At 33.3% G+C, this 27528-nt stretch overlaps 1 protein-coding gene across 1 annotated transcript; it reads left to right on the top strand.

The window, feature by feature from the left end:
• Nucleotides 1–7640: 7640 nt before the first annotated feature.
• Nucleotides 7641–8279, top strand: LOC145798178 (uncharacterized). The gene has a single exon (XM_082885664.1). The coding sequence runs from the start codon at nucleotides 7641–7643 to the stop codon at nucleotides 8277–8279; it is 639 nt and encodes a 212-aa protein (XP_082741790.1).
• The last annotated feature ends 19249 nt before the right edge of the window (nucleotides 8280–27528 follow it).

Genomic DNA, 27528 nt, shown 5'->3' with positions numbered 1-27528 from the left:
TAACCGGGGGATATTGAGCCATCGGAACTGGCGAATAATCTCTTACTGGAGTGGAAGTAGAAGATTGAGCCTGACTGGGTGTAGGTGAAATAAAAGGTGACTGTTGGACTGGTGAATTATGCCTAACTCTTCTCCGTCTCGTAACCGGTGGGAGCGAAGCAAACACAGGCTGTCCCCTAACAAGATTCCCGGATCTGTAAAGTTTCCTCACACGGGTCTAGAGTGCTTGGGGGGGTAACCGAACTGTCCGAAGTAATTGTGATAAACTACCTTGCAAAAAGAAATAAAGCAAAAGGAAAACAAAAATCAAAAACCGCACATCACCTCAGCTCAGATGTGAACAACACACAGTTGTAATCAAAAGTTGTAGAACTGCACTCAACACTGACTTTTTCTCCCAAATCTGATACCCAAATTTGCAACTGATATGTACGTTCCTGTAGAGTTTCACTCTAAAAGCACATAATAGTTAAGTGAGAACTAAAACACCCCTATGAAGGGGTACAGTTACCCTGTCCTAGTTTCGTCAAGAGCTAGGATTCATTATTCAAACAAAGTGGTTTCACACAATCTTGTATTCGGGTAAGTATCATGTCCTAGTTTGGAACAGTCTCTATGGCTTTCAATATGCAACTAGGCCAAATGGTCAGAAAGGGTACCTCAGCAAGACTACCTAATATATCTCTCACACCTAACACCGAGAAGTGAAAGGAGGATCAAACGGTACAGTGGTAGTCCAGATCCAAGGGTTGTGTTCCCATCGTGGCAGAGCTCGCGACCGGTCAACCTTCTGGCAAGCTTTTCTAAGCAAGTCTCCAACAAATCGTCCAGGAATAGCAGATGGTAAACACAGTGACTTAAGCGCACCAATGCAAATGTAAATGCAAAAAAACACATAAGTATAGATAAAATTTCATATCATGAGTTCGAGTTAAGTTCTCTAAATCCTCAACAGAGTCGCCAGAAACTGTAGTTCGGCTTTTTCGCGCTCCCCTTTTGGAAGTTTGAAAGAAGTCTTACAGTTTGGACTCCCGCAGTTCTGAATTTAATCTCATAAGTGCAATATAAAATTGATAATCACCAAAGAATTCAAATCTAATAAACCATTTTAAAAGAAAATATATTATAATAAAAAATATATCACAATAGATCATGACAAACAAATTCCATACCTCTTGTTAATCGGTTATCTCTAAATTGTCAAAATATGTCAAAATAAGTAAAAAGAGATGTGTGTGTGTGTGTGTGTGTGTGTGGGGGCGGGGGGGGGGGGGGGTTAGCACCCAATTTGAGCAAGAGTAAATCATCACTGCTATACCATAAAGGACAAAGATCCCAGAGGGGGGGGGGGGGGGGGGGTAGCACCCAATTTGAGCAAGAGTAAATCATCACTGCTATACCATAAAGGACAAAGATCCCATGTGAGAAATATATCAGATGTCTTATCAAATAATTAATTTTATTAACACTGATATTTAAATCTAATTAGAATATCTTGAGTAGAAAATATTAGAATGGTATTGCCATTGTCAATAAATAGTAAAAACTAGATGAAAAACAATGATCAACTTATTTGGTTTCGATTTTTAAAAAATAGTTTTTAAAAAAATTTACTTTTTAATTATTTGTATGTTAATGTTTTTAATGAATTTTTTAATATTTTAATTAATTTTTTTTTAATTTTTAGGCACACTTAGTATAAATACAATTTAAAAGTATAATATTTATGAAACAAATCTTTAAAAAATTCAATAAATATCAAAAAATATTTAAAAAAAATATTAAAATTTAATATATTTTTTGTATTTTTGTTTATTTATTAATTTTAAAAATATTTTTGCATTTAAAAACGTTAAAAAAAATTTGCTTAAAATTTTAAAAATATACTAAACACACAGAATCATACTCCAATGGTTTAGCTACCATTTTTGTCATTTTGGCACAGAAATTAGTGTGTCCGGCCAGAGGTCCAGCTGGTCGTCCGAATACACCAATTTCTGTGTTCCTTTTGCAAAAGTGGCAGATATGGCCGCTGCCACACAAGTTTTGACATTTGTTAAATTTGACAGTTGTTTTTTAAAACATATTTTTCTAGGCAAATTACACTAACTGTCCTTATAGTTTGAAGTTTGTGTCACTTTAGTCTCTGACTTTTCAATTGTAACACATTTGACCTTAAATTTTGAATCTTGTTTCAAATAAGGCTAATTGAAGATGTCATTACTCAATTTCAAGAGAAAAACCGTCAATTTGATAAAATATAAGCTAATTTGACAAAAACAAATGTCAAAAAAATATTTTTGAATTTTTAAAAATTATTTCTACCTACCAAAGATAAAATTATATAAAATTAATAAATCTTTTAAACATTTAATTTTTTTTTACCAAATTAATTTTTATTATATGTTTGGAGGATGATCATGTAATGAATAGTTGTTTTTATTTTCATTAAATTAGTTTTTATTTTTCCAAAACTAAAATATAGCAACAACTTTGATATCATTATTAAATATATTGATTACATATTAAAAGTCTAACAACCACACATTACATGATCATTATTCAAACACATAATAAAAATTAATTTGGTAAAATAAAGAAATGCATAAAGGATTTATCAATTTTACATAATTTTATTTGGTGGGTAGAAATAATTTTTAAAAATTAAAAAATATTTTTTTCACATTTATTTTTGTCAAATTAATTTATATTTTATCAAATTGATGACTTTGCTCTTACTCTTGAAATTGAATAATGGTATCCTCAATTGTCCTTATTTAAAAGAAGATTCAAAATTCATGATTAAATATGTCAGAATTAAAAAATTAATGACCAAAATAATATAAACTCCAAATTATAAAGACTGTTAATGTAATTCACGCTATTTTTGTTCTACTCTTGTAAAATTATGAATTTAGCAACTCTGATTATGTTTGGGAAGAGGGTTTGGAGCTTTTTTTTTTACTAAAATAGTCACAAAAAAAAAAATAGGCTTTTTAATCTAATAAGACAAAATATCATATTCAACCCATAATCATTACATTCTTTGTCTCACAAAAAAGTCAAAAAAACTCAAAGCCCTTCCCAAACTAAATTTTTTAACCCTAAATTAAAATAGTTAAAAAAAATTAAAAAATAAAAAAGCCAACCTATTTTCCAAACCAAAAAGCCTTATGCTCTTATGGGATATGAAATATATCTATTTTACGAGATGTCTTATTAAGGCTTTGTTTGGCATGATCTAAAAAAATCAAAAAGTTAAAAATTCACTATCCTATTTAAGTCATATCACCTCTCTAACACATCATTTTAAATTCAATTCATATTTCATAAAAAGTCAAAAAATACATTTATTTAGATCATCCCAAACTATTCCTAAATGATTAACTCCTAAATAATCAAAAGGATTAGAAGAAAAAGCAAGAAGAAATGCACTTCCTACATTACGATAAGCATAGTTTGTCGCTCGCTAACCCACAACATGGGACCGTAATATCAATTTTTTTTTTTTTGGTTAAATAAGGGACAGTAATATCATTGAGACCAAAAAAAAAAAAAAATGTATTTTTTAAGATATTGTTTGATATAAATTAAATAAATATATTTATTTAGATTATATCACCTATTTATTTTTTTATACATCTTTTTATAAAAAAAATTAATAAATATAACTATTTAAATCATTTTAAATAAAATATCAGATGGGGCCGGCACTCTCTTCAAGACTGGTTCATAGCCAAGCCGACAAAGGTTGTGTTGGTGCAGATGTCAAGGTAAACTGGTCATTTCAAGTTTATGTTAGGATCGCTAATGCTAGATATCCCAAATATTTTATTAAAAGTTTTACCAAATGTCTCACATGGGTGTGAAACCCACACAATGTGGGTCCCATGTAGGTCCCACACCCATGTGAGACATTTGGTAAAATTTTTAGTAGAATTTTTGGGGCCTCTAGCATTTTTGTTAACATTAATCCAATCTATTTATTTTTGATATTTTTGGCTAAAACTCCTTCATGGGTCCCATTTCAAGTCAGGACATGTTAAACATTTTTAATTTGTAAACTTCCTGGAGAAGAAGCGTCTTTGTCAAACAAATATGTTTCCTGTGTTTTTTATAGTTAATTTTGTCTTTGGTAATTATTTTTATATTTTAAACTTTAAAGTGATATTATTTTTTTATTTATATATTAATTTTTAATAAAATTAATACTTTTAGAATTCTCTTAAATAAGATGCATATTGGCTGAGATTTTTTTTATTTTAAAAAATGTAATTTTTTTTTTTTTTTGAAACTAACGTCAACTGTAAAATTTTACTGTTTACATCAATTATAATGATAATTTTTAACCAACTAGGCGTAATCTAGTTGGCCACCATAACTTTCTTAAGGGCTTAATTCTTAGGAAAAGGTCATGGGTTCAACATTCCTTAGGGGGGCATTTGAATTAAGGGAGTACACACTTAGTGCTTTGTATAAGGTGGGGAGGCTAATTCTCATTGGTGCTAATCTAACAACTAACAATTGACTTTCATCGATCAAAAAAAAAATTACGATGGTAATTTTATTTTTTATTTTAAGAATTTTATAATTAATTTAGATCTTGTTTGATAAATCTTAATAAGAAGATTCTAAAAATATTAATTTTATTAAAAATCAATATTTAAATCAAAAGTTATATAATTTTGAAGTTTTAAATAGTAAATTAATAGTAAATTAGACACTAAGAATATTTGGGTAATAGTGGTGTGTACTGAACTTTTCAAGAAAAAACTTTTTATGCTTATCATTAATACATTAAAATTTTATTATGATGGAATTTTGACCAAATCCCCTTTATTTTTTGTATTATTGTGTTGTAGCTATTCAATATGTGTTTGATTTTTATTGTGTTAATGTGCCATTTCAAAAATTCACTCTTAGTTAAAATACCCAATGTATGGCGATATAGAAATTTTTTCGCATAATTTATTTCATGAAACTAATCTTTACTAAATTAGACTATTTATAAAATGTTTAATTTCAATTCAATCATATATTTCTAATTTAAAAAAAAAGAAAAAGAAAATTAGTAAAACATCCCTCTAACTTTGGATAGTAGGCGAGATCTAATATATTTTTTCTTATTAATTAAAATCCCTTAATAATATTATTAAGGAATTTCAATGAAGACTAAAATTTCTTTGTAAAATTTATCTTTAAAGAGCATAAATTTCTAGAAATTTCCCTAAATATTACAACAACAACAAAAAATTACTATCAATTTCTCTTTTTTTTTCTTTTGAGAAAAAAAAATCTTTTTTAACAAAATAAACCTTAATTTTTTAATTTTATCAATTTAAATATAAATATTTCATTCATCTTTTTTCTTTTCTTTTTTTATTTTATTTTAAATCCCTATCTAAATTCATTATCTAAATACAATCGTAATGTTTGTTTGTTAGTCGAATTCAACGGAAGACTTGTTTACAAAGCATGTGTTCATGACATGCGCTAATTGAACATCAAATTTCTGCGAAGCGGTATTTGAGCCTCTACATAGTTGTGGTTGTCTTCTCTGGCATGGCACACCAAAAATAAATAATAATAATAATAATAATATAATAATTAATTTCAAGAAAATATTGCATATATTATACATAATGTGACTAGATTCTCTCTCATTTCTCCTTTATCTTCTTGTTTAAATTTCTCCCTACCCTACAACAAGAGTGCAAATATAATTTAATGCTACTATACATTATAAGTAGGTCTTATGCTATGCGAGACACAAAATATATCTCTTTAGTAATAAATACCTAACTTCTCAACTGATTATACTGTGTGAAACACAAGGTATGTCTTGTCTCTTTAATTTTAAATTAAAAAAAGTGAAGGCGACCTCACCATATGGAACAAAATCCCATGAGAGACCCAACATATCTTTTTAGTACTAAAGTGTTTGTTAACTCTTAGTAAACCAAAAAAAAAAAAAAAAACAAGCACCCTACCACATGATTAGAGCTAGGTAACTCATTCTTACTATAGCACTATATAAGACATGGATTCCATATAAGACATGTTTTTTTAATATCAAATATCTTGTCAAATGATTAACTCTTAGCACATAAATAGAATAGAAATCTCATTTCATACACAAGAAATCTCTTTATTGGAAGGAGCCTTGATAAATTATAAATTTTGAAAAATAACAAATAAAAAAGGAAAAGTAAAGATGAAAAATGAAAAATGAATAGACCTGCTGTTAACATGATTAGAGTTAGAATAACTCATCACTACCTTATAAAATGAGACTAAAATCTCATGCGAGACACAAAGTATATCAATTTTGTACTTAATAACTTGTCAACTAATTAACTCTTATCACACAATACAGTATATGTGTGATATCATTGTCATGTGTTATGTTAATTAATCTTATTTATGATTGTGATTATGTGTTTGATGTGATTTTAAGTGTCATTTGTATGATTATATGTGTTTTTGAATTTCTATCTGTTCACCGTAGGAAAATCTGTTCAACTTACTGTTATAATTTGAAAATTGAAGACTGTAGAGGTTACAGAAACTGAAATTGTTTGCACCATTGTGATTAGCGTGATTTTTAGAGCCTATGGAGAAATTTAATTAAAAATTGATTCGGACCGAAATAATTAGATTAAATTGATTGAAATAGACAAAATTAATTAGCTTTAATCAAGGTTGATTAGGCAAGCATATAAATAGGCCTATTCACACTTAAGCTCACCATTTTTTATATGTTTGGACCTGAGGCCGTTTGATATGTCTATTACGAATTTCATTCATGTAACTTCTTTATTTTGATATTATTCACTGGGCTTTCGTTTACTCTCATTTATATGTATGTAGGTGAGCAAAAAGATGTCTAAACCAAGTCTCAGTGAAGAATGTGAGAGGAAGTTAAGTTTTGTGGAGTTAGCTTGAACGTCTCACGTACGCGACTTTGTTTTGTTCTTTTGTTTACTCCTTTTGCTACCTTGGTGAATACGTTGGATCACCCATGTATATAAACTTTGGTTTGGCTGACTATATGTTTGAAGTTTCTGGATGTACAAAATGTTAAGTTTGCTTATATGTGTGAGTTATTATGATATGTTTTTGGAATAATGTTGCTATGCCATATAAGCACAGCTCATTGGACACAAATTTTAACTCTGCTTCCGTTTTGGCCCCTTTGTTTCTTCTGAGACATGCTTAATCAGGTTTGAGGCTGTAGGTAATCTCATGATTACTGGCCGGTTATGACCTTAATCCATAAGGACGGGTTCGGGTCATGACAGAGTGGTATCAGAACACGAGTTAATAACTCACACACTCATCCAAATGAGCAATAAACATCTAGAAAAGATCTAGGATGAATTCATGCGATAAGTATGAACTTGAAGACATTGAAATATGTTTAAATGTTTCGAAATAAATGACTATGTGCTATGTGTTTTGTGATTTGCTTGCATTGTAACTTACTTGAATATGTATGCTCTATTGTAGATGCATACTTGTAAACATTTTTGTATAAAGAATAATGCAAGTTTAATAAAATAATAGTGAGAACAAGAGGTGATGAATTAGAGAAGTCATCTACTGCTAGAATGGATAGGATGAAAAGATTAATATAGGATATGGCAGAAACATTGAGGCAACAACAACAGTGGCAACAGATACACCCTCCGCCTCCACCTTCAGTATCGCCTGTACAAGATCTACAGAATGATGATCGAACAATAGCTTTCACGAAAGAGTTTAAGAAAATGAAACCACCACAGTTTCATGGAGAATTGGATCCATTAAAGGCTGAAGCGTGGGTTCTTGGCATAGAGAAATTGTTTGAAGTGTTTTCTTGCCTAGAAACGCAGAAAGTATTGCTAGCCACCTTTACACTAGAAGATGAAACAAGAAGGTGGTGGATGTTGATGCGTGAAAGCAATAAAGATATTGGCTGGGCACGATTCTTGGAAATTTTCTATGACAAACACTTTTCGCAATGTGTTCGTGACAGGAAAGTATCAGAGTTCATGGAACTTAAGCAAAACAGCATGACAGTAGCCGAGTACGAGGCTAAGTTTACTGAATTTGCCAGATTTGCACCACACATGGTCGATACCGACTATAAGAAAGCGAGACACTTTGAAGGAGGTCTTCGAGATGATATCTTAGAGAAGGTGAATGTATTAAAGCTGGAAACCTATATTAATGTGTTAGACCAGGCCAGAATATTAGAAGCTAACATATCCAGGCAGAGCAAATCATCAGCTGATTAGAAAAGTAAGAGACATGGCTTCTTTTCAAAGAAAAGGCTTTCAAAGAAACAGAATACGAGCTCCTCAAGCACTTCAAATTCTTCCAGAGATATGTCTCCAATGTGCAACCAATGTGGTAAAAGACATCGCAGGGTTTACTACCGTGTATCAGGGGCCTGTTTTAAGTGTGGTAAAACAAGGCATATGGCCAGGGATTGTAATCAAAACAGTGGGAAGTTAACTGCTAGCTCAACTGCATCGATCCTAAAACCGGGAAACACTATGAGACCTACTACCACCGGAGACACCGTGAGGCAAGGAAAAGTCTTTGCACTCGTTCCGAGTGATAAACGGAACGCAGAAGCCGTCGTCTCAGTTACTATCTCTATATGTAATCAGGATGCATTTGTGTTAATTGACTCTGAATCAATGCACTCATTTGTAACTTATACATTTGCATCTAGATTGAGTAGACCCCTAGAATTATTGTCATATTAGTTATGTGTATTTGCTCTATCCAGGGAATCTGTGTTGTGTACATCTATGTGTCGATTTTGCGATATGCATAGTGGGAATGCTACTTTATATGTAGATCTGTTACCCATGGACTTCAGACATTTTGATATAATTCTGGGCATGGACTGGTTATCTAAATACTGTGCCACCATCGATTGTGTAACGAAATGAGTTGTATTTAGACCACCGGGACAGGAAGAAATTGTGTTTGTGGGTAATAGAGTAATGCCTCCACCTTATTTAATATCGGCAATGAAAGCATATAAATTAATCAGGAAAGGGTGCCAGGGTTACTTATGTTGTGTATTGTCTAAACAATCTGTGAATGTTGAATTGAGCAGTATCTCTATTGTTAGCGAGTTTTCGGATTTATTCCCAGATGAATTTCCAGAAGAATTGGTTGACAGGGAGATAAAGTTTACTATTGATGTTGTACCAGGCACTCAGCCTATCTCAAAAACCCCTTACAGAATGGCTACTGTTGAAATGAAAGAACTGAAAGAACAATTGCAAGACTTACTTGACAAAGGGTCGATTCGACCAAGTACTTCACCATGGGGTGCACCGGTATTATTTGTGAAAAAGAAAGATGGAACCTTGTGCCTATGTATTGACTACAGTGAATTAAACAAGGTAATAATAAAGAATAAATATCTTTTACCTTGCATTGATGACTTGTTTGATCAGTTACAGGGTTCACAAGTATTTTCAAAAATTGATTTGAGATCCGGGTATCACCAGTTGAAGGTAGAGGCAGAAAATGTTGGGAAAACCGCATTTAGAATGAGGTATGGTCATTATGAATTCCTTGTTATGTCGTTTGGAGTGACTAATGCCCCTGCAGCATTTATGGATCTTATGAACCGAATTTTAAAGCCTACCGCGATGAATTTGTTGTAGTTTTAATTGATGATATTCTGATATATTGATGATATTCTGATATATTCAAAGAGTAGACTTGAACATGAACAACATTTGAAAATCGTCTTGCAAACACTTAGAAAGTATAAATCATTTGTATAAATTATTTGCTAAACTAAAGAAATGCGAATTTTGGCTGGATGAAGTTATTTTCTTAGGGCATGTTATTAACAATGGGGGGATTTTAATTGTCCCGCAGAAGATAGAGGCAATTGTGAACTGGCCTACTCCGACGAATGTAACAAAAGTCTGCATTTTCATGGATCTACTCGGGTACTACAGACGATTTGTGAAATATTTTTTGAAAATAGCCATACCACTTACTCAACTAACATGCAAAGGACAACCATTTGAATGGACTGAAGAAAGGGAGTTTGCCTTTCACAAATTGAAGACGAGATTAACTACTGCACTAGTTTTGACATTGCCCTCAAGTATGGAAAACTTTGTAATATATAGTGGTGTTTCTTATAAAGGTCTGGGTTGTATACTAATACAGAACGGAGGGATGATTGCTTATGTTTCCTGACAATTGAGGTCGCATGAAAAGAACTACCCAACACATGACTTGGAACTAGCCGCAGTTGTGTTTGCTTTGAAAATTTGGTGGTATTACCTGTATGGGGCAAGATATGAAGTTTACATGGATCACAAAAGCCTAAAATACTTCTTTACTCAAAAGGAGCTGAATATGTGATAGAGAAGATGGCTCGAGTTGATAAAGGATTATGACCTTCAGATTCAGTACCAGCCAGGAATGGCCAATACAGTTGCCGACGCATTGAGCAGAAAATCAACGGAGAACATGGCTTGTCTACTCACTGAACAGAAAGAAATTTTGCAAGATTTTGAGAAAGCCGAAATTGAAGTTGTGTTATGTGAACAAGTTGGGTTGATAGGTGCCATTTCTGCTGAACCAGCAATAATTACTAAAGTAAAGCAAAGGCAACGAGGGGATGAAGCCCTCAAGACAATAATTGATAAGTTTGAAGCAAAATTGAAATCAGAATTCAGCATTGATGGTGAAGTGTTGAGATTTCAAAACTGAATGTTGTCCCAAACATTCCTGAACTAAAGAAGAGAATCCTAGATGAAGCTCACAAGTCGATATTTGCTATGTATCTGGGTAACAAGAAAATGTATCGAGACTTGAAGCAAAGCTATTGGTGACCCAAAATGAAGAAGAAAATCACAAAGTATGTGTCCAAGTGCCTTCAATGTTAGCAAGTTAAAGCTGAACATCAGAAACCGAGCGGTTTACTTCAACCTCTCCCTATTCCGGAATGGAAGTGGGAGCATGTGACTATGGACTTCATTGTTGGTCTATCTTGAACTCCTAGAGGTATGGATTCTATTTGGGTTGTAGTTGATAGATTGACTAAATCCGTGCATTTTCTGCCTGTTAGAACTACATTTGAGGCTTATTGAATAGCCACTATATATGTTGATGAGATTGTTTGTTTGTATAGAGTGCTGGTATCTATTGTCTCGGATAGAGATCCGAAATTTGTATCTAGATTGTGAAAAAGTTTGCAAAGAGCTATGGGAACAGAACTGAGGTTTAGTACTGCATTCCATCCACAAACAGACGGGCAATCAGAACGGACCATATAAACCTTGGAAGACATGCTTAGGATGTGCGCTTTAAATTTTCAAGGGAGCTGGGAAGACTATTTGCCACTAGCTGAATTTGTATACAATAACAGCTTCCATTCCAGCATCGATATGGCACCATACGAAGTCTTGTATGGCAGAAAGTGTAAATCGCCAATTTTTTGGACAGAAGTCGGAGATAGAGCTTTACTTGGGCCCGAAATTGTGTAAGACACGTCGGAGAAGATTAAAATCATCTAACAAAGGCTCAAGACAGTACAAAGCCAGCAAAAGAACTATGCGGATGTTCGAAGAAGACCTCTTGAGTATGTGGTTGGCGATCATGTATTTGTTCGTACGACTCCGATGAAGGGCCATTTGAGATTTGGTAAGAAAGGTAAGTTGTTACATTGGGCCGTTTCAAATCTTGGAAAGGCTTGGCCCAGTCACTTATAGAGTTGTTTTGCCACCGGGATTTGAACAAATGCACAATGTATTCCACATATCAATGTTGAGAGGTTATCTCCAAGACCCGTTTCATGTGATCGATTACCACCGGATAGCATTTGATGAGAATATGAAATATGAAGAATGGCCAGAACATATCCTTGACCAGCAAGTAAAACAATTGAGGAACAAATCCATTCCAATGGTGAAGGTAGAATGGAAAGAACACTATGGAAAGGACGCTACATGGGAAAAAGAGGATGAGATGTGAATATGCTATCCACATTTGTTTCCGAACAGAGGTAAAACAAGTTTGGAGGGCCAAACTTCCTAAAGATGGGAAGATTGTGATAACCCTGTCCCGTGTTATGTTAATTAATCTTATTTATGATTGTGATTATGTGCTTGATATGATTTTGAGTGCCATTTGTATGATTATATGTGTTTTTGAATTTCTATTTGTTCACCATAGGAAAATCTATTCAACTTACTACTATAATTTGAAAATTGAAGACCGTAGAGGTTAAAGAAATTAGAATTGTCTACACCATTGTGATTAGCGTGATTTTTAGAGCCTATAGTGAAATTTAATTAAAAATTGATTCGAACCGAAATAATTAGATTAAATTGATTGAAATAGGCACAATTAATTAGCCTTAATCAAGATTGATTAGGCAAGCATATATATAGGCCTATTCACACTTAAGCTCACCATTTTTGAGCTCAAAATCTGAAACACACTCTACAGAAAGAGAGATGGAGTGTTCTAGAGAGAGAGTAGAGGCCGTTTGACATGAATGATTGGGCCAGAGGCTGTTTGACATGAATAATTGGGCCAGAGGTCGTTTGACATGAATGATTGGGCCAGATGCTATTTGACATGAATGATTAGGCCAAAGGCCGTTTGACATGAATGATTGGGCCAGAGGCCACTTGACATGAATGATTAGGTTAGAGGCCGTCTAACATGAATGATTGGGCCAAAGGCCGTTTGACATGAATGAATTAGGCCCGAGGCCATCTGATAAGAATGAATTGGGCCCGAGGCTATTTGATATGATGGGCCAGAGGCCGTTTGATGTGTTTGGGCCTAAGGCCGTTTGGTGTATTAGATAGAAATATGAATAGGCCTAAGGCCGTTTGATATGTTTGTTACGAATTTCATTCATGTAACTTTTTTATTTTGATATTATTCACTGGGCTTTCGCTCACTCTCATTTATATGTATGTAGGTCAACAAAGAGATGTCCAAACCCAGCCTCAGTGAAGAATGTAAGAGGAAGTTAAGTTTTGTGGAGTCAGCCCGAACGTCTCATGCATGAGACTTTGTTTTGCACGAGACTTTGTTTTGTTCTTTTGTTTACTTTTTTTGCTATCTTGGTGAATACGTTGGATCACCCATGTATATAAACTTTGGTTTGGCTGACTACATGTTTAAAGTTCCTGAATGTACAAAATGTTAAGTTTGCTTATATGTGTGAGTTATTATGATATGTTTTTGGAATAATGTTGCTATGCCATATAAGCATAGCTTATTGGACACAAATTTTAAGTCTGCTTTCGTTTTGGCCCCTTTGTTTCTTCTGAGACATGTTTAATCAGGTTTGAGGCTATAGCCAATCTCATGATTACTGGCTGGTTATGACTTTAATCCAGAGGGGCAGGTTCGAGTCATGACAATATGATTCCCATTGTAAGGCATAAAATATCTCTTTTGTATCAAACACCTTGTTTAACAATTAACTCTTAATGATCAAAAGTAGTAAAAGAAAAATCAAAAGGAAAAAATGGGGTCTCCTGACGACACAACTAGAATTGGAGTAACTCCTCACCACTATATTGTCCTGAACAAAGATCTCAAGTGAAATATAAAATGTCTTATCAAATGATTACCCTTTACTACACATTTAAGACATGAATTCAATTGTGAGACACAAGATACGTGCCTTCCTAAATGATTAACTCTTAAGTGATCAAAAGAAGTAGAAGAAAAATAAAAAGCAATAGAGGATCCCTTCTTACATCACGATCAGAGTTAGTGTAACTCATTGCTATCATATAATATGGGACAAAAATCACCTTTGAGAAATAAGATATATTTCTTTAGTATTAGATGCCTTGTCAAATTGTTAACTCTTAATAATCAAAACAAATACAATAAAAAAGAAAGAGATGGGAACCAAGTGTGCAACATTTCTTTTTATACTAGATGCTTCACTTGTTCTCAAAGCTCTCTTATATTTTTGTTATAAGCTACTCATTGTTATTACACAATATTATGGGATTGGAATCCTTCTTGAGTGAGACATGAGTTATGTCTCTTTAGTATTAGATACTTTGTCAAATTATTAACTCTTAGTGATCAAAACAAATTACAAACCAAGTATATGAAAAAGAACAGTATGCAACATTTCTTCATTTGTCCTTTTCCCTCTCTAACTCAACTTTCTTTCAAGTACTCGGTAATTTAAAAAATAAGAAAATAAAAAACACCTCTATAAACTACTGCATGCTCGTTTTATTTGTGTCACGCACAACCACAAATTGGAATATATTGACATGGAAATTCATATATCCGGTGATAATATTGCACAATACAAATTGGTGAAATTTCTAGATCAAGTTCATTAATCAAAAGTGTAAGTCAAATAAAATTCGGAAATAGAATTTTTATGTATTACATTTGACCTGAGTATTTTTTTTTTATTTTTTTTTTTTACAAAAAACATTTATGGGATACATTTGAACCAAGTTAAATGTTTTGTTATTCATATTTATATTTACAAACAGAACATTTCATCTATATTTTTATGGTCAATAGAAAACTAGTGGAAAGAGACAAAAATGAAAATCATACCTTTCATTAAAAGTATTGATGTCAATTTCAAAATATACATGTCTTACTCTATAGTAATCATTTTATAATATTTGACTTAAAATTTTAATATAAAGCATGTGGTTTGTAGTTGTAGTACAATCATATGCATTTGTATGCAATTTATAGAAATTAAAAGCCAATACTCAAACAAAGTCATAGTAGAAAAATATAGCATGCATTAGATAAGTATAATATAATATTTTTTTTCGTACAAGGTTCATTGTCAATAAATTATATATTGTTAGTGGTCAAAAACTTTAAAAGAAAGACAAAGGAAAAATTAAAAAAGACAAAAGGATAAAAGAAGTGATGTTTTAATGTACAAAAAAAAGAGAAACCTCTCTAAGAAATCTTAATCGTTCTCTCTTTCTTTGTTCTTTAGAGAAAGAGGGTGGTGCTTTTAACTTACCTTTTCCCTCCGTTTCTTCTCTTGTGGTTTCTATTACCATGCTATTGACTATTGCTATAGTGATCCCGGTTATACCCCGACCTTTGTTGTGTTCTGGACTCGGATTCCGTGATTGTATATTGTTGTCTACGTCTTGTTTCTTTCCTTTAATTCTTTGAAATTGAGTTTTGAGACTTGTTGGGTGAGTTTGGAACAGGTTGGTTGTTAGTTGGTCTAGAATGTTGTTGCCCAGATTTTGGCTTCTTCGCTTGAGTGAGCCTTATATAATCTGCTTCTTCGCTCAAGCAAGGACTCTTGCGCTCCAGCGAGAATTGAGAGTTCTCAAGTTTCCTTCCAAACGCAACTTTTCTGGGGAGAAGAAAGTTCTTCGCTCGAACGAGACTTCTTGCGCTCGAGCGAGCTTTGTGTTAGTTGGTCCTACGATCAAGCGAGACTTCTTGCGCTCGAGCGTGTATCTGCGTTTGTGGCAGACCTGAAGCTTTGCATTGTGCACTAGAGCGACGTTTCTTGCGATAGAGTGACGCTTCTTGTGCTCGAGCGAGGTCACTTGTTGTATCTCATCGCTCGAGCGACAACTCCTTCGCTTGAGCGAGCCTCGCGTATATCAGTTCACAACAGCTCATTTTTACACAGATTTTTGCATCTTTTCACCCCAAAACCCTAGATCGACACTCTCGCTCTCTAAAGATCACTCTCTCTCTCTACATTTTGACCTCCATTCATTGATTTCTACACCTTTGAGCCTTTGTTAAAGAGGTAGAGCACCTTGAGGGCTCTGTGTTGATCTGAATAGATCTTGGTTATGGCTTGTTTGAAGTGTCTCCATCTTCTCCTTTGCTCTCCTAACTTCGAGGTAGGGATATTCTACTCTCTAATATGAGTTTTAACCTAGATATTTGTCATTTTGCATAAATGGTGGGATTTGGAAAGATTTGGGTGAAGTTAGGGTTTTGATTTGAATCTTTGAAAGAGAGGTTTTTTTTTTCCATATTTGGTGCCATATATATATATATATATATATAAGAGGTCTTGAACATGATGTTGCTTGGGTGTAATTGGTGGAATTTGGTCTTGGGTGTAACAATTTGGAAAAGGGTGAAGATTGCCCCAATTTGAATTAAATAAATCATTTTGTATAAATAATGAAATTAATGTGGGAATATGAAATTGGAGGGGCGTGTAATTGAATGGTGTCATTGGATTTGTTAAATCACTTACTTATGGAAAATTTGGCAAATTATCTGTTTGATAGATTTGTTTATCTGTTTAGAAAATATCTGTTTTGGGCTATCGGTGGAGGATAGCTATGATTGTTGTAGAAACTGTATGAGGATTAGGGAGATTGAAACTAATCAATTGAATTACGTCATTGAATGGGACGGTTTGATTAAACCATTGAATATGTGATTTGATTAGTCATTGTATATGACAACGTATCTAAATACATTGTATATGTATCTTTGTTTGGAAGGAGATAGGGGATGTACTCCGTTGTTTGGGAGAAGATAGGTGATGGACTCCATTGATAATTAAGTTGGCCGGAGTGTCCAGGGTGAAAGTCCCGAAATCTTATATATTTATGGGTACCGGTTCCCTCGGATGTGATTCTGTAAAATAGCAAGAAATAGAAGTGTTGAATTGAAGAATGTATTGAATTGTGAACCATTGAGTTGTAGTCTCATTTTGGTTGTTTGATAATAATGAATTTTACTAATAAATTTACCCGAAATGGATGAATAGAAATGAATTGAGGTATTGGTTATCTATATTGAATGGCCTTGGAAAGAATATGTGTTGGTTTAGAATATTACACATTTATCTGATGTGTATATTTTAGTTAATTCTCATATATTGTTTAACACATCTCTATTGGGCTTTGGCTCACCCTACATGGGAAACCATTTTCAGGTACAGGTGACATGCCGTCTCCAAGGACTTAGCTTGGGAGATTTAGGGCCTGAAGGCTCCGTTTTGTTGTTACATTTTGTGTTTATATATTTTCTTTTTCTTAGCCAAGGGCTTTAAATTATAAAGAGATTTTGACTCTCTTTTGTTGTAACCAAGTTATTACTTGGGAAGATGTAAGCTCGTAGGGCACTCATTTTGTTAATTAGTAGTTAGAGTTACATGCAATAGTTTCAAGATGAACGTTTATGAAAGTGTAATGCATGTAATATCTTTTGTGATACTAATTCTGATGAATGAAAATATAACATTTCTATTATGTCTATAGATCTTATGAATGGTTGATTTATATACTTTTTTTTTTTTTAAGGGCGTTACAATTGCTCTTCTTGTCTCCATCATCGACTTGTTACCAAAAAAACTTTCAGATTTAATCTCAAATCTAATTTATGACCAAGATTCGATGTTATTAAACGCGTTGTTATACGCTAGGCAACCCCCTCAAATCCATAATGTTTTATTTTGTAATGTAGAGGCAGGGATTAAGGTACCGAAATTACCGGTTGCGATAATGAACGGATCGTGAAGGTGATTTGTATTGTTTGTTAGATGGTGATTGTTTCGTTTTTTTTTTTTTGTATTATTTTTTGTGTTGCAATAATATCTCTCTATGTAGAGGTTTCTTTCTTTCATGGAGGTTTTCTTCTCCCTACGTGGAGGTCTTTTTACGTTTGTTTTTTTTTATCAGCAAAATAGAACTCTTAATTGATGGAAATATGAATTCTTACATCAATAAAATAGATGAGTGCAAAGAGCATCATAGTGAAACCGCTCAGTCCCAACTAGGTTGGCATCAAAAAACTCACATAATCATATGTTAGCACGCAATCACACGTAGATAAGAAACCAACAACTACAAAGACCATGAAACAAAGCTTACAAAGTGTAGCAAAAAAAGAATAAAAACTTAAACCATCCCGCCAAATAGCAACTCACCTCATATGATTTTAGATGCTTTTTTTCACCAATTGTATATCACTCACAATATCATTAACAGAGTAAGAGCACCCAATATCATGTGATTTCCACCAAAGTGCTAACCTGTGATGGCCCAAACTTACTAATCGCGATTTTAATTAATTAATTATGTGTTAATTCTAATTGAACTAGGTGACTAGTAATTTAATTTGTGCATATCTGTCCAAATTGGAAATTACCTATTAAGGTTACAACTTGGAAACTGAAATCGACAATCTTATTGGGTGCACAAATTGAAATTGAGTACATGGATGGACTTATGGGAATTTTTAGAGCCATTTAGAAAACTTAATTGAAAATTGATTCAGTTTACTGAAATTGTCTGTGATTGAATTAAGCCTTAATTGAAACTGTTAGTTATGTTCCTACATGTTAATTATGTGATTAAGTGTTATTGATTGTTATGAGATTTATTGACTTGCATTGTTTGAATAGACAGGTTAGAATGAAAATTGAACCTGTCTGATTCACTAATTTTAACAAGTTAGAATTAAATAATTAGATAGGAATTAGAGCCTAATTCACATTAGTATAATTTAATATAGTGTAATTGAGATTATGAGATGATGAGATATAATTTAATTAGAAATAATTGCATGTAAATTAATTTAAGAAATAATATAAAAAGAAAATAAATAATTAATTATAATTAAGTAATGTATGAGTTCTACTCATCAACTAAGTAAATAAAAAAGAAAGAAAGAGGATAGTGGTCTTCTTTATCCCTTGAAACACACACACACACACATACACACATATAGAGAGGGAGAATCAAGAGAGAGAGTAAGAGCTCATCAAGAACACCAAGAAGAAGGAGAAGAAAATTGAAGAGGAAGCTTAAGAAACTATTGAAAATCAACCTAATTCTCCTCAATTCACTCTCTCTAGGTAAGATTCTACTCCTTACTCCCATGAATTTGAAGTGTTGTACTCATAACTTTGGAAATCAAGATCATAAAAGAAGAACATGAGCTTAATTGTACATATTGTTGATAAAATTGGAAACAAATTATACACACATGGCATAATTTTAGTTCAAACACGTATTAGGTTGCATGATCCTTACATACATCTCATGTTTTTAAGAATCCATGAACACAATTGTTTTCTTGCATGGTTTATGAACTTTAAGAAGGAAATCTCAAAAGTTATGGAAAAAAACATAATTTGTATATATAATCGTGATTTTGCACTTGAAAATGTTTGAGTCCAAGAAATATGATCATCTCATGGATAAATTTGTTCGATACACATAAAGTCTTGCTTGGTCTCTCATAATTTCTAAGAAATTCTCATTTAAAAACTTGAGTAGTAGCTTGAATACACATTTTAAGATTTTACAATTTGCTTTAAACATTTTTGGTTATAAATTGAACAATTAGGTATTGTTATAAATTTATGGCTTGAATTTGATGGTTGAAAATTAAAGTTCATAACTATTTTTGAGGACTTTGGGATTGAATTATACAAAAAATGAAGTCAGATTTTGAAAGGAATGATACCAAAAACAAAGCAGATTTTCGGGCTGTATTTTTGTAGTTCTGCACGTGCGAAATGGGGTTGCCTCACGTGCTATTTTAGGAAAAATTTTGGTTTCATTTTTTTTGCTTCTTTTCTCTATCCTCCAAGCCTCATTTGCATGATTTTAAAGTGTTTAAACATGCATTTGCATTACATATGTGCATTGAATCGAACAAATGAACAATTAGAACCGAACAAGTGAAACCGAATAGAAATCAAGTAACCGACTGAATGATTGAACTGTATATTGAGATATTGTGCTTGAATTGTTTGCTTAGGTTGGATGTCGCATCCTTGGTGCAACTTTAGCACGTACTTTAAGGAGCCTACTGTGAGCAACAATGTTGTAAAGCTATGTTCAATTATAATTATTTTTTAAATGATTAACTGTACTACTTTCTAAAATGATATTATTTACTGAGTGAATGTTTATCCTATTTTATAAACTATAATCGTGGCATCCATAGCAACGGACTGTTACTGCTACTGCTACTGTTACTGTTATTGCTACTGCTATAGAGATCTCTATCAGTTCCAATTTTTGGAACTACTGTTTACTATTTGATGGACATCAACTGACTGTTCAGTCTTTTAAGACTTATTGTGCTGTTCTACTATTGGATGTACCACGTATGACTGCTATGATTACTATATGACAGATACGATATGAAATCTTAGATATTGATCGAATAAATGATCTACTAATGCAATTGACTGTTTTAAATACTGAAAGGACATTCATTCTTGACTCCTTTACACATTTGTTATTCACTGGGTTTTAGCTCACTGTTTATTATATATATGTAGTTGATCAAGCACCGGATCAATTGTAGCAGCGTCGACCCGAAATTTGTTTTTTGTCAAGCCAACTACTGTGCCTCATTGCGAGGTTCTGAATTATTGCATGTCAGGGCTTATTAGGTGATTCAGATTCACTATTTTGGCATTGTGTTTATGAGATAAGAATGTTTATTGAGTTTTGTTAACTTTTTTTGGCAATGGGATTTAATTCCCTAGCTTATGTTTTGTTTTGTACACATGTGTGTTATGGACTTGAGTGTTTGTGAAATCACAAGTATGTGAAATTTGTTTTATTCATTTAAGTCCTCATAGCTCATTAGACATTATTTTCTATTATTGATTGGCTTCCAACAGCCCCTATTATTGTGTTATTGTCATTATTGTTAAGCAGACATTTGGTAATCACGGATTACTGGCCAGTTACGACGCTAAACCCATAGGGGTGGGTTTAGGTCGTGACATAACCTTACCTTAATTGTCTCACATAACTCCACCAAATCTGGATGCTTATCAGAAAAAATACACTCATTTCTACTTTTTTATACAGACCAAAACACTGTTGAGGGAATAGCTCTCCAAATCATCCCTTTTTTCTTTTTTCTTTTTTTTTTGTGAAATTCCAACTCAACCACCATTGCAATAGGCACTCAACTAAACCTGGTGTTACTCGCTCTAGCCCCCACCACTCAATTATGCATATCCATACATGCCACACAAAAGGGCATAACAATAAAATATGATTAGAAGATTCCAATTTAGATTTGCAGAACATACAAGTGTAGACACCCCATTTTGACCACCCGCAAGATTTAGGCACTTGGTTCGATACACTCGATGATGAAAGTTGGAATTGTGTGCTTTTAATTTACAGTGATTCGGATTCAGTCAGGCTCTCGAAATAACCTCAAATCTTCAACATTTACCTTGTCTGTACCTCTGAGTCTCATTTTTTAACCTTTTGCCACCCTGAGCTGAGTTTGAACCAAAAAACAGGGGAGGGCATCAAAGCCCGGCCGGGCATCAGTGATGGCCGGCCGTGGTTATGAATGGCCGGTTGGCCCTTGGTGGCAAAAAACACTGTTTTGGGCGGGAGGCCGGCAGTAGTCCATTTTTGAAGATATTTATCACATTTTGAGCTCAAATTCTATAAAAACAAAGCTGTGTTATTGTTTTGAGGATTGAACAAAATTTAGAAAGCCTATATACACATTGAGAGCTCCTCCCTCCTCATTCTTCCATAGCAAACAACCTTTGAGCTAACCTAGCTCCCTTGTGTCATCTCCATACACCATACACAACCTTGTTTCACCATTTTAGAGCCTCGGTTGATCTATGAGAAGCATAATTCAAGCTTGAGAGTGTGTTGGAGCTTGGTTTGATCACAAACAACAAGCTTACTCTTTTGAGAGGTATAAGCTTGTTATTTTCCTTCTTGCTTTCATTTATTCCATTTACTACTTAGTTCTTGTTGTTTTGTGTTGTTTTGATCCTATTTGAAGTGTTTAAGATTGGGTTTGAAAAGCTACCAAAAAAGTAAAGAGAGTTTACACTCTTTCTATATCTTTACCTATAGCTCAAACCTTTCTTTTACACTCTTTTTCTTTGCTCCTTGCACTGATTTTCAAAGTCAAAAAGGAGCTAAAAATCATGTTTTGAGGTTTCAAAAGTGGAGGGGTTAGCCACCCCTACTTGTTCTTGCTTACTAGCTTTGTTCCTTCTCTTTGTTATTTAGTTTTTTTAGGTTCTTTTCATTAACTTTAAGCTTCTATTTTTCATGTATAAGGGTTGTTTTAGGGCTGTCCAAGCCTTTTAAATTGATTCATGCTTTGTTTAGTTCATTTGTTGTCTCATAAGTTTGCATACATAACTTGTTGTAAGTTGTTCCAAGTTTTCTTCAATTTATTTCCATGTCAAAGTCTAATTTTAGCAGTCAATCCAACACCCATCTCTTTCATTCTTAAGAATGATTTTAACCGATTGAGGTTGCTCAAAATATGTAAGAAAGACTTCTATCTAATGGCTTAATCTTTTTGGAGATTCATTGTCAACGGTATAGTCTCTCTCTCATATTTTTGAAGAACCTCTCGTTTGACATTACGTCTTGTTTGGAGGACTTTAACATCACCATGGACAAATGGACTAAAGAATGGCAAGACTTCATAAAATTGGTTTAAAATTTGGAACAACCCATACAAAGAAAATGGCTTAAAATTGCTTGAACTTGACCGGATGTTATGTCAAGTACCTTGTGTCAAGAGTCGTCACATGCTAATTCATGGCATTTTAATGATTCTTGACGCGCTGCAACCTCCCTCTTTGAACTCACTCTATGACAAGAGGGAGGGGTGGTAGCGACCCTAATTTTTCATAAGCCATTATTTATTTATTATTACTTTATTTTATATTTGGCTTTATAATTGTGTGGATCTATGAGAATTTAATGTGGCATTTAATTAGTTTAATATGGTGTTTAATTATATATAATTAAATTGAATATTTATATATATATATATATATATAAGGTGTTATATATATAATCTTATATTTATATTTATATATGGTGTATTTACGTTTTATTTATAGAGTATAATAATATAAGTCAATTAGGTTATACAATATAATAATTATTAGGTTATAAACAAAAGAAAAAAAAGAGAAGTGTTGTGCGGCGACAAGCCAGAGAGAGAGAGAGAGAGAGAGAGATTGATTGATCATCAAAGAAGAAAAAAAGAGAGTGTTGTGTGTGTTTGGCGTGGAAAGAGAGAAGAAAAAAAAAAGATTAGGATTTTATTTTGGTGGTTTTATTAGTTCTTCAAATAATTTTTTGATCTTCAAAAAAATATTGTGAGTACAAAATCCACTTCTCTTGATTTATGTTTAATTCTTTGTTTTTATTTATTTATTTTTATTTATTTGATATTAGTTTGATTTTGTATTCACATAAAGATGATAGATTGATTTTAATTATTTTGACTAGTGGTGTATGTAAAGTTTAGGGTTCTTAGATAATTAATTGATTTTAATTATTTTGATTAGTTGTGTAGGTAAAGTTTAGGATTTTTAGATGATTGATTAATTTTAATTATTTTGTTTAGTTGTGTATGTAAGGTTTAGGGTTTTTAGATGATTGATTGATTTTAATTATTTTGATTAGTTGTTTATGTAAGGTTTAGGATTTTTAGATAATTGATTGATTTTAATTATTTTGATTAGTTGTGTATGCAAGGTTTAGGGTTTTTATATGGATTGATTTTATGATTGTAATCACACTCATGATTATATGAAATTGAAATAAACTTAGAATCTATAGGTATTGGTTAGATGATGGATTGATTAATTGTTTTTATTTATTTATTTGATGTTGATGTTGATTTTGTATTTGCATGTAGATGATTGATTGATTTCATTATTAGATTAGTTGTGTATGCCAAGTTTAGAGTTTTTATATATGTATTTATTTTATAGTTGTAATCACACTCATGAACATATGAAATTAAAATTAATTAGGAACCCATAGATAAATTCCTTATACTCCACCATGACTCCATGGATTGTTGTTTTATTTGAGTGTTGGTGAGAAAGAGTGTAGAAAAAAAAGTGAAGATTATGAGATTTATTTGAATGCCTTAAGCTTGGCATTGTTATATTTATTCTCATGTGTGAGATGTTGTGTATATATATATTGTTGCATCGTTCTCATGAGTAGACGAGTGCTTTGATTTACGCGCGTATATATATGCTAACCATCCGGGAAGTGTGAGTCAAACTCGGGACGATATCCCCGTGCAAGTTTGGCTTCGGAGCGGTGTTAGGTATACGGGAGGCACATAAGATATATGTGTAGGCCAGAAGTGGAGGGCCGAAGTGGTGGAGTTAAGGTATAAAGAATTTAATTATGAGTTTATTTCTATAGTGTGAATTGTATTGATTTGTTCATGTTGAAAAATAGTAAACGACCTCGATAAATTATGAAATTTGAGCAGAGACATGTATACGTGATTCTAGACAACTTTTGTGTTTTAGCTTTTTATTAAAAAGATCAATTAGAACCTATAATCGGATTATCTTGATCATTGTCGGTTTGATTCATTTTAGCAATGCAGATTTTAAAGGCTGTTTTAACCCACGAAACGAGCTCATTTTTATTGGTTTCGCGTAAAATGAAGTAAAACATTATTCTGCACACTTTTCATGTTTTGAACTTTTCCGAAAAAAATCATATTAGGATAGTTTCTGTTCGTTTTCAGTTTCATATTTTTCGGTTGAAATCCCTCTAAGTTTTTATATCAAGTTTTTCTCTCAACCTGTTCAGTTTATGTTAAATTCGTTCCTTTTTATTTTAGGAAATTTAATTCTATACAACTTTCGTTCTTTGAGTTTTGGTCAATTCGAATTATTTAAGCATGAAACGGTGCATTTTTATACTTATTCAGCAAGTTACTTATGATTAAATTATACTAACTTTATTTTTTTTGCAGGATGGTGGGTCTTACTAACTTTTTATGCAGGGCTGACCCACCATATTTTTATTTCTATTTTGTCTATTTTATAATCGATTTATATTTCGTTGTGTACGGACAAGAAACTAAATGCCACCGTATCTCGAGAAACTACCCATTCGTCTCGGTGCGGTTGGAACTACTTGTCTTGTCTCGTAATAAGAATTTATTGTATTTTTGTTTGTGTCTGGTGGACACGTGAGTGTTGAATCTTGTACTCATACCAGTATACCTGTATACTGACTCGTTGTGTCTCTTGGCAACTCGGGTGCGTTCTGTTTGAGCGCAGCCGGGCTTTCTTTGCAGGATTAGTTGAGGCTACGGTGGTGACGAGAAGTAACTATAGTTTTTGGGCATATCTCTTGAATTTCTTTTGTTTTCTTGAGCTTAGGGTTGTTAGTAGTTTATGTATTTATTTATTTTTATGACTTTAGTATTGGAATAATTTAGCATGGTTTGTAACCGTACTTTATTTAAGTTGTTTTGACTGGTTGTTACTACTTGAATGTTGAGGTATTGGTTAGTTATGAAATTATGATTGATGGTTTGGTTGGTGTTTAGTTTTTTTTAGTTTTTTTTGTTTCACCCCTAGGATTTGGATGATGGAATATTAATTGGGGTTTAGTCCTAATTTAATATTTAATTGTCCGAATTTTGGGGCGTGACAGGGGTGGTCCTATTCATTACATTCATTGATTTTTGCCCAAAATTGTATCCAAGATCATCAAGTAATTAATTTGCTCATTGATGGCTTTGGAATTAATTTCAACCTTCTCTCGAGGTTTTTCTCATAACAGAGAAGGAAAATGGGACAAACAGAGCTTGAGAACACTCTGTCTGCACTAATTCACTTCAGAACACAAAAACAGAGTTTTGCACCAAATTGATGCACGGTCGGCCATTTGTAGACCCGGTCGGCCATCATTGAGGCACGGCCGGCCCTCAGTGTGCGGCATGCAGTGCAATTTTGCAGGAAACAGAGGCAGTGGCTGAATGTGAAATAAAGTTGGCTTGGACAGACAGAGTAACTCTCAAGCGTTGTACATGCAACTTTCATCCATCTTCACTTACGCTTTTGTCGAATGCGATTAATTTTTCCATTAGTGTTAGGATTATTATAGTTATAAATTGATCTTATTGGATTAGTATGATTGTAGCCATTGCTTATTGATAATTGGTATAGCTAGTTAAATTGTTGTAATAATCTTGGTTATCCGTTGTAATAGCATAGATAGCCTAATTAGCTAGTTGATTAGCTTAGTTAAGTTAATTATTATTCATTCGCCTAGTTTTGTAATAGTTAGTTAATTCGGACTTTCGGACATTGATTCACACCCTCTTGTATGAGGGATCAAATGTTGTAATAATGTGTATCTCTTCCAACCCCACGTCTTTCTCCCTTTTATTTAATCGCTTACGATGGTTAGTTTAGAACATCACATTTCATTAGCATTCTCATGTTTTGCATCCATTCGTCTTGCATGCATTTAGGTTTGACTCACCATACTAACCAAATGTTTAAATTAATTGCTTGAATACGTGCCTTATCGCGTGCCTTGAATGAAATCATACGCCATATTCATAGCCGAGCCTATAAAATACATAATGTGTGTGTTGCATTAGCCATAATCGCATAAAATTAGGAACATGCATACTTTTCTAATTATTTTGTTTTGTTTTGGCTCGGAATACTAGGTGAGTTTTTTTTATTTTAGCATCTTACATTGAATGTTTGTGATGCCATGTTCAAATCGTGCATTTTATGAGTGTAGACACCCCATTTTTGACCGTCCTCAAGACTTGGATGTGCTTGCAGGTACATCCGATGGCAAGTTTGGTTGTTCGCCGAGCACTCGAATTTCGCAGCGGAACGTCACAGGTTTAAGCTTTCCAAACCCTGTATCATTTCTGCCTTATTTTTGGACCATGCTTTGGCCCCTCCATAGTGCTTGTTTTAGTGCACTACCGGCCATCAATTTATGCCTGCCGGCCATTGATGAGGCCTGCCGGTCATCAATGAGGCACTGCCGGCCATCACTGATGGCCGACCGACCACCAATGTTTCAGCAGATATTTTTGCAGATATTTTGACAGCTATTTGCATAGGTTAGCTCATCTACACCCACGTGGATGGCTGAATCTCTTCAAGGCTCCTTTGTATCTTCTATATATAGAGGTCTTCTATATGCATGCAAGGGATTACAAGAATTGAGCTGAGTTAGAATTCTCTTTCTCTCTCTCTCTCTAGAATCCTCTCTCTCTATATATTTTAGGCTTGAAAGTGTGTTTTCTTCTCGTATTTGCACCAAAATACCTAGTCAAACACCTTTACCTTAGTGTTGAGGATCTTGGAGACCTTGTTTGAGCTCCTTTGAGTGGTTTTGACTTGGTTTTGGCTCAGAAGCTTGCTGTTTTCTTGATGTGCTTCAAGGGTAAGAGTTTTCCCCTTTTAAGCTTTGTTCTAGTTCATTGCTTTGTCATCTTTGTATGCACCTTTGAAGCTGTTTTTAGTCTCAAAAAAGTTCTATTTTTAAGGCTTGAAGATGTTGGTTTGAGCCTTGTGTGGTTAGGGGGTGGTTCCCCTCTTTTGCTCTTTGGCTTGTAAAGCTTTTTGAACTACCTTTCTAAGCTTTTGTAGTAACCTTTGCTTGACCTTCTAACGACTGAAACTCAGAGGAATTTCATTGGTAGAAAGTTGGTTTTGAGGACCAAAATAGGAGGGGGTGGTCCCCCTTCCTCATA

This window comes from Camellia sinensis, chromosome 8 (genome assembly GCF_055761805.1).
Source record: "Camellia sinensis isolate YWXY chromosome 8, ASM5576180v1, whole genome shotgun sequence".
In the NCBI taxonomy this organism is placed as follows: domain Eukaryota; kingdom Viridiplantae; phylum Streptophyta; class Magnoliopsida; order Ericales; family Theaceae; genus Camellia; species Camellia sinensis.
This window is presented reverse-complemented; position numbering and strand designations above follow the sequence as displayed.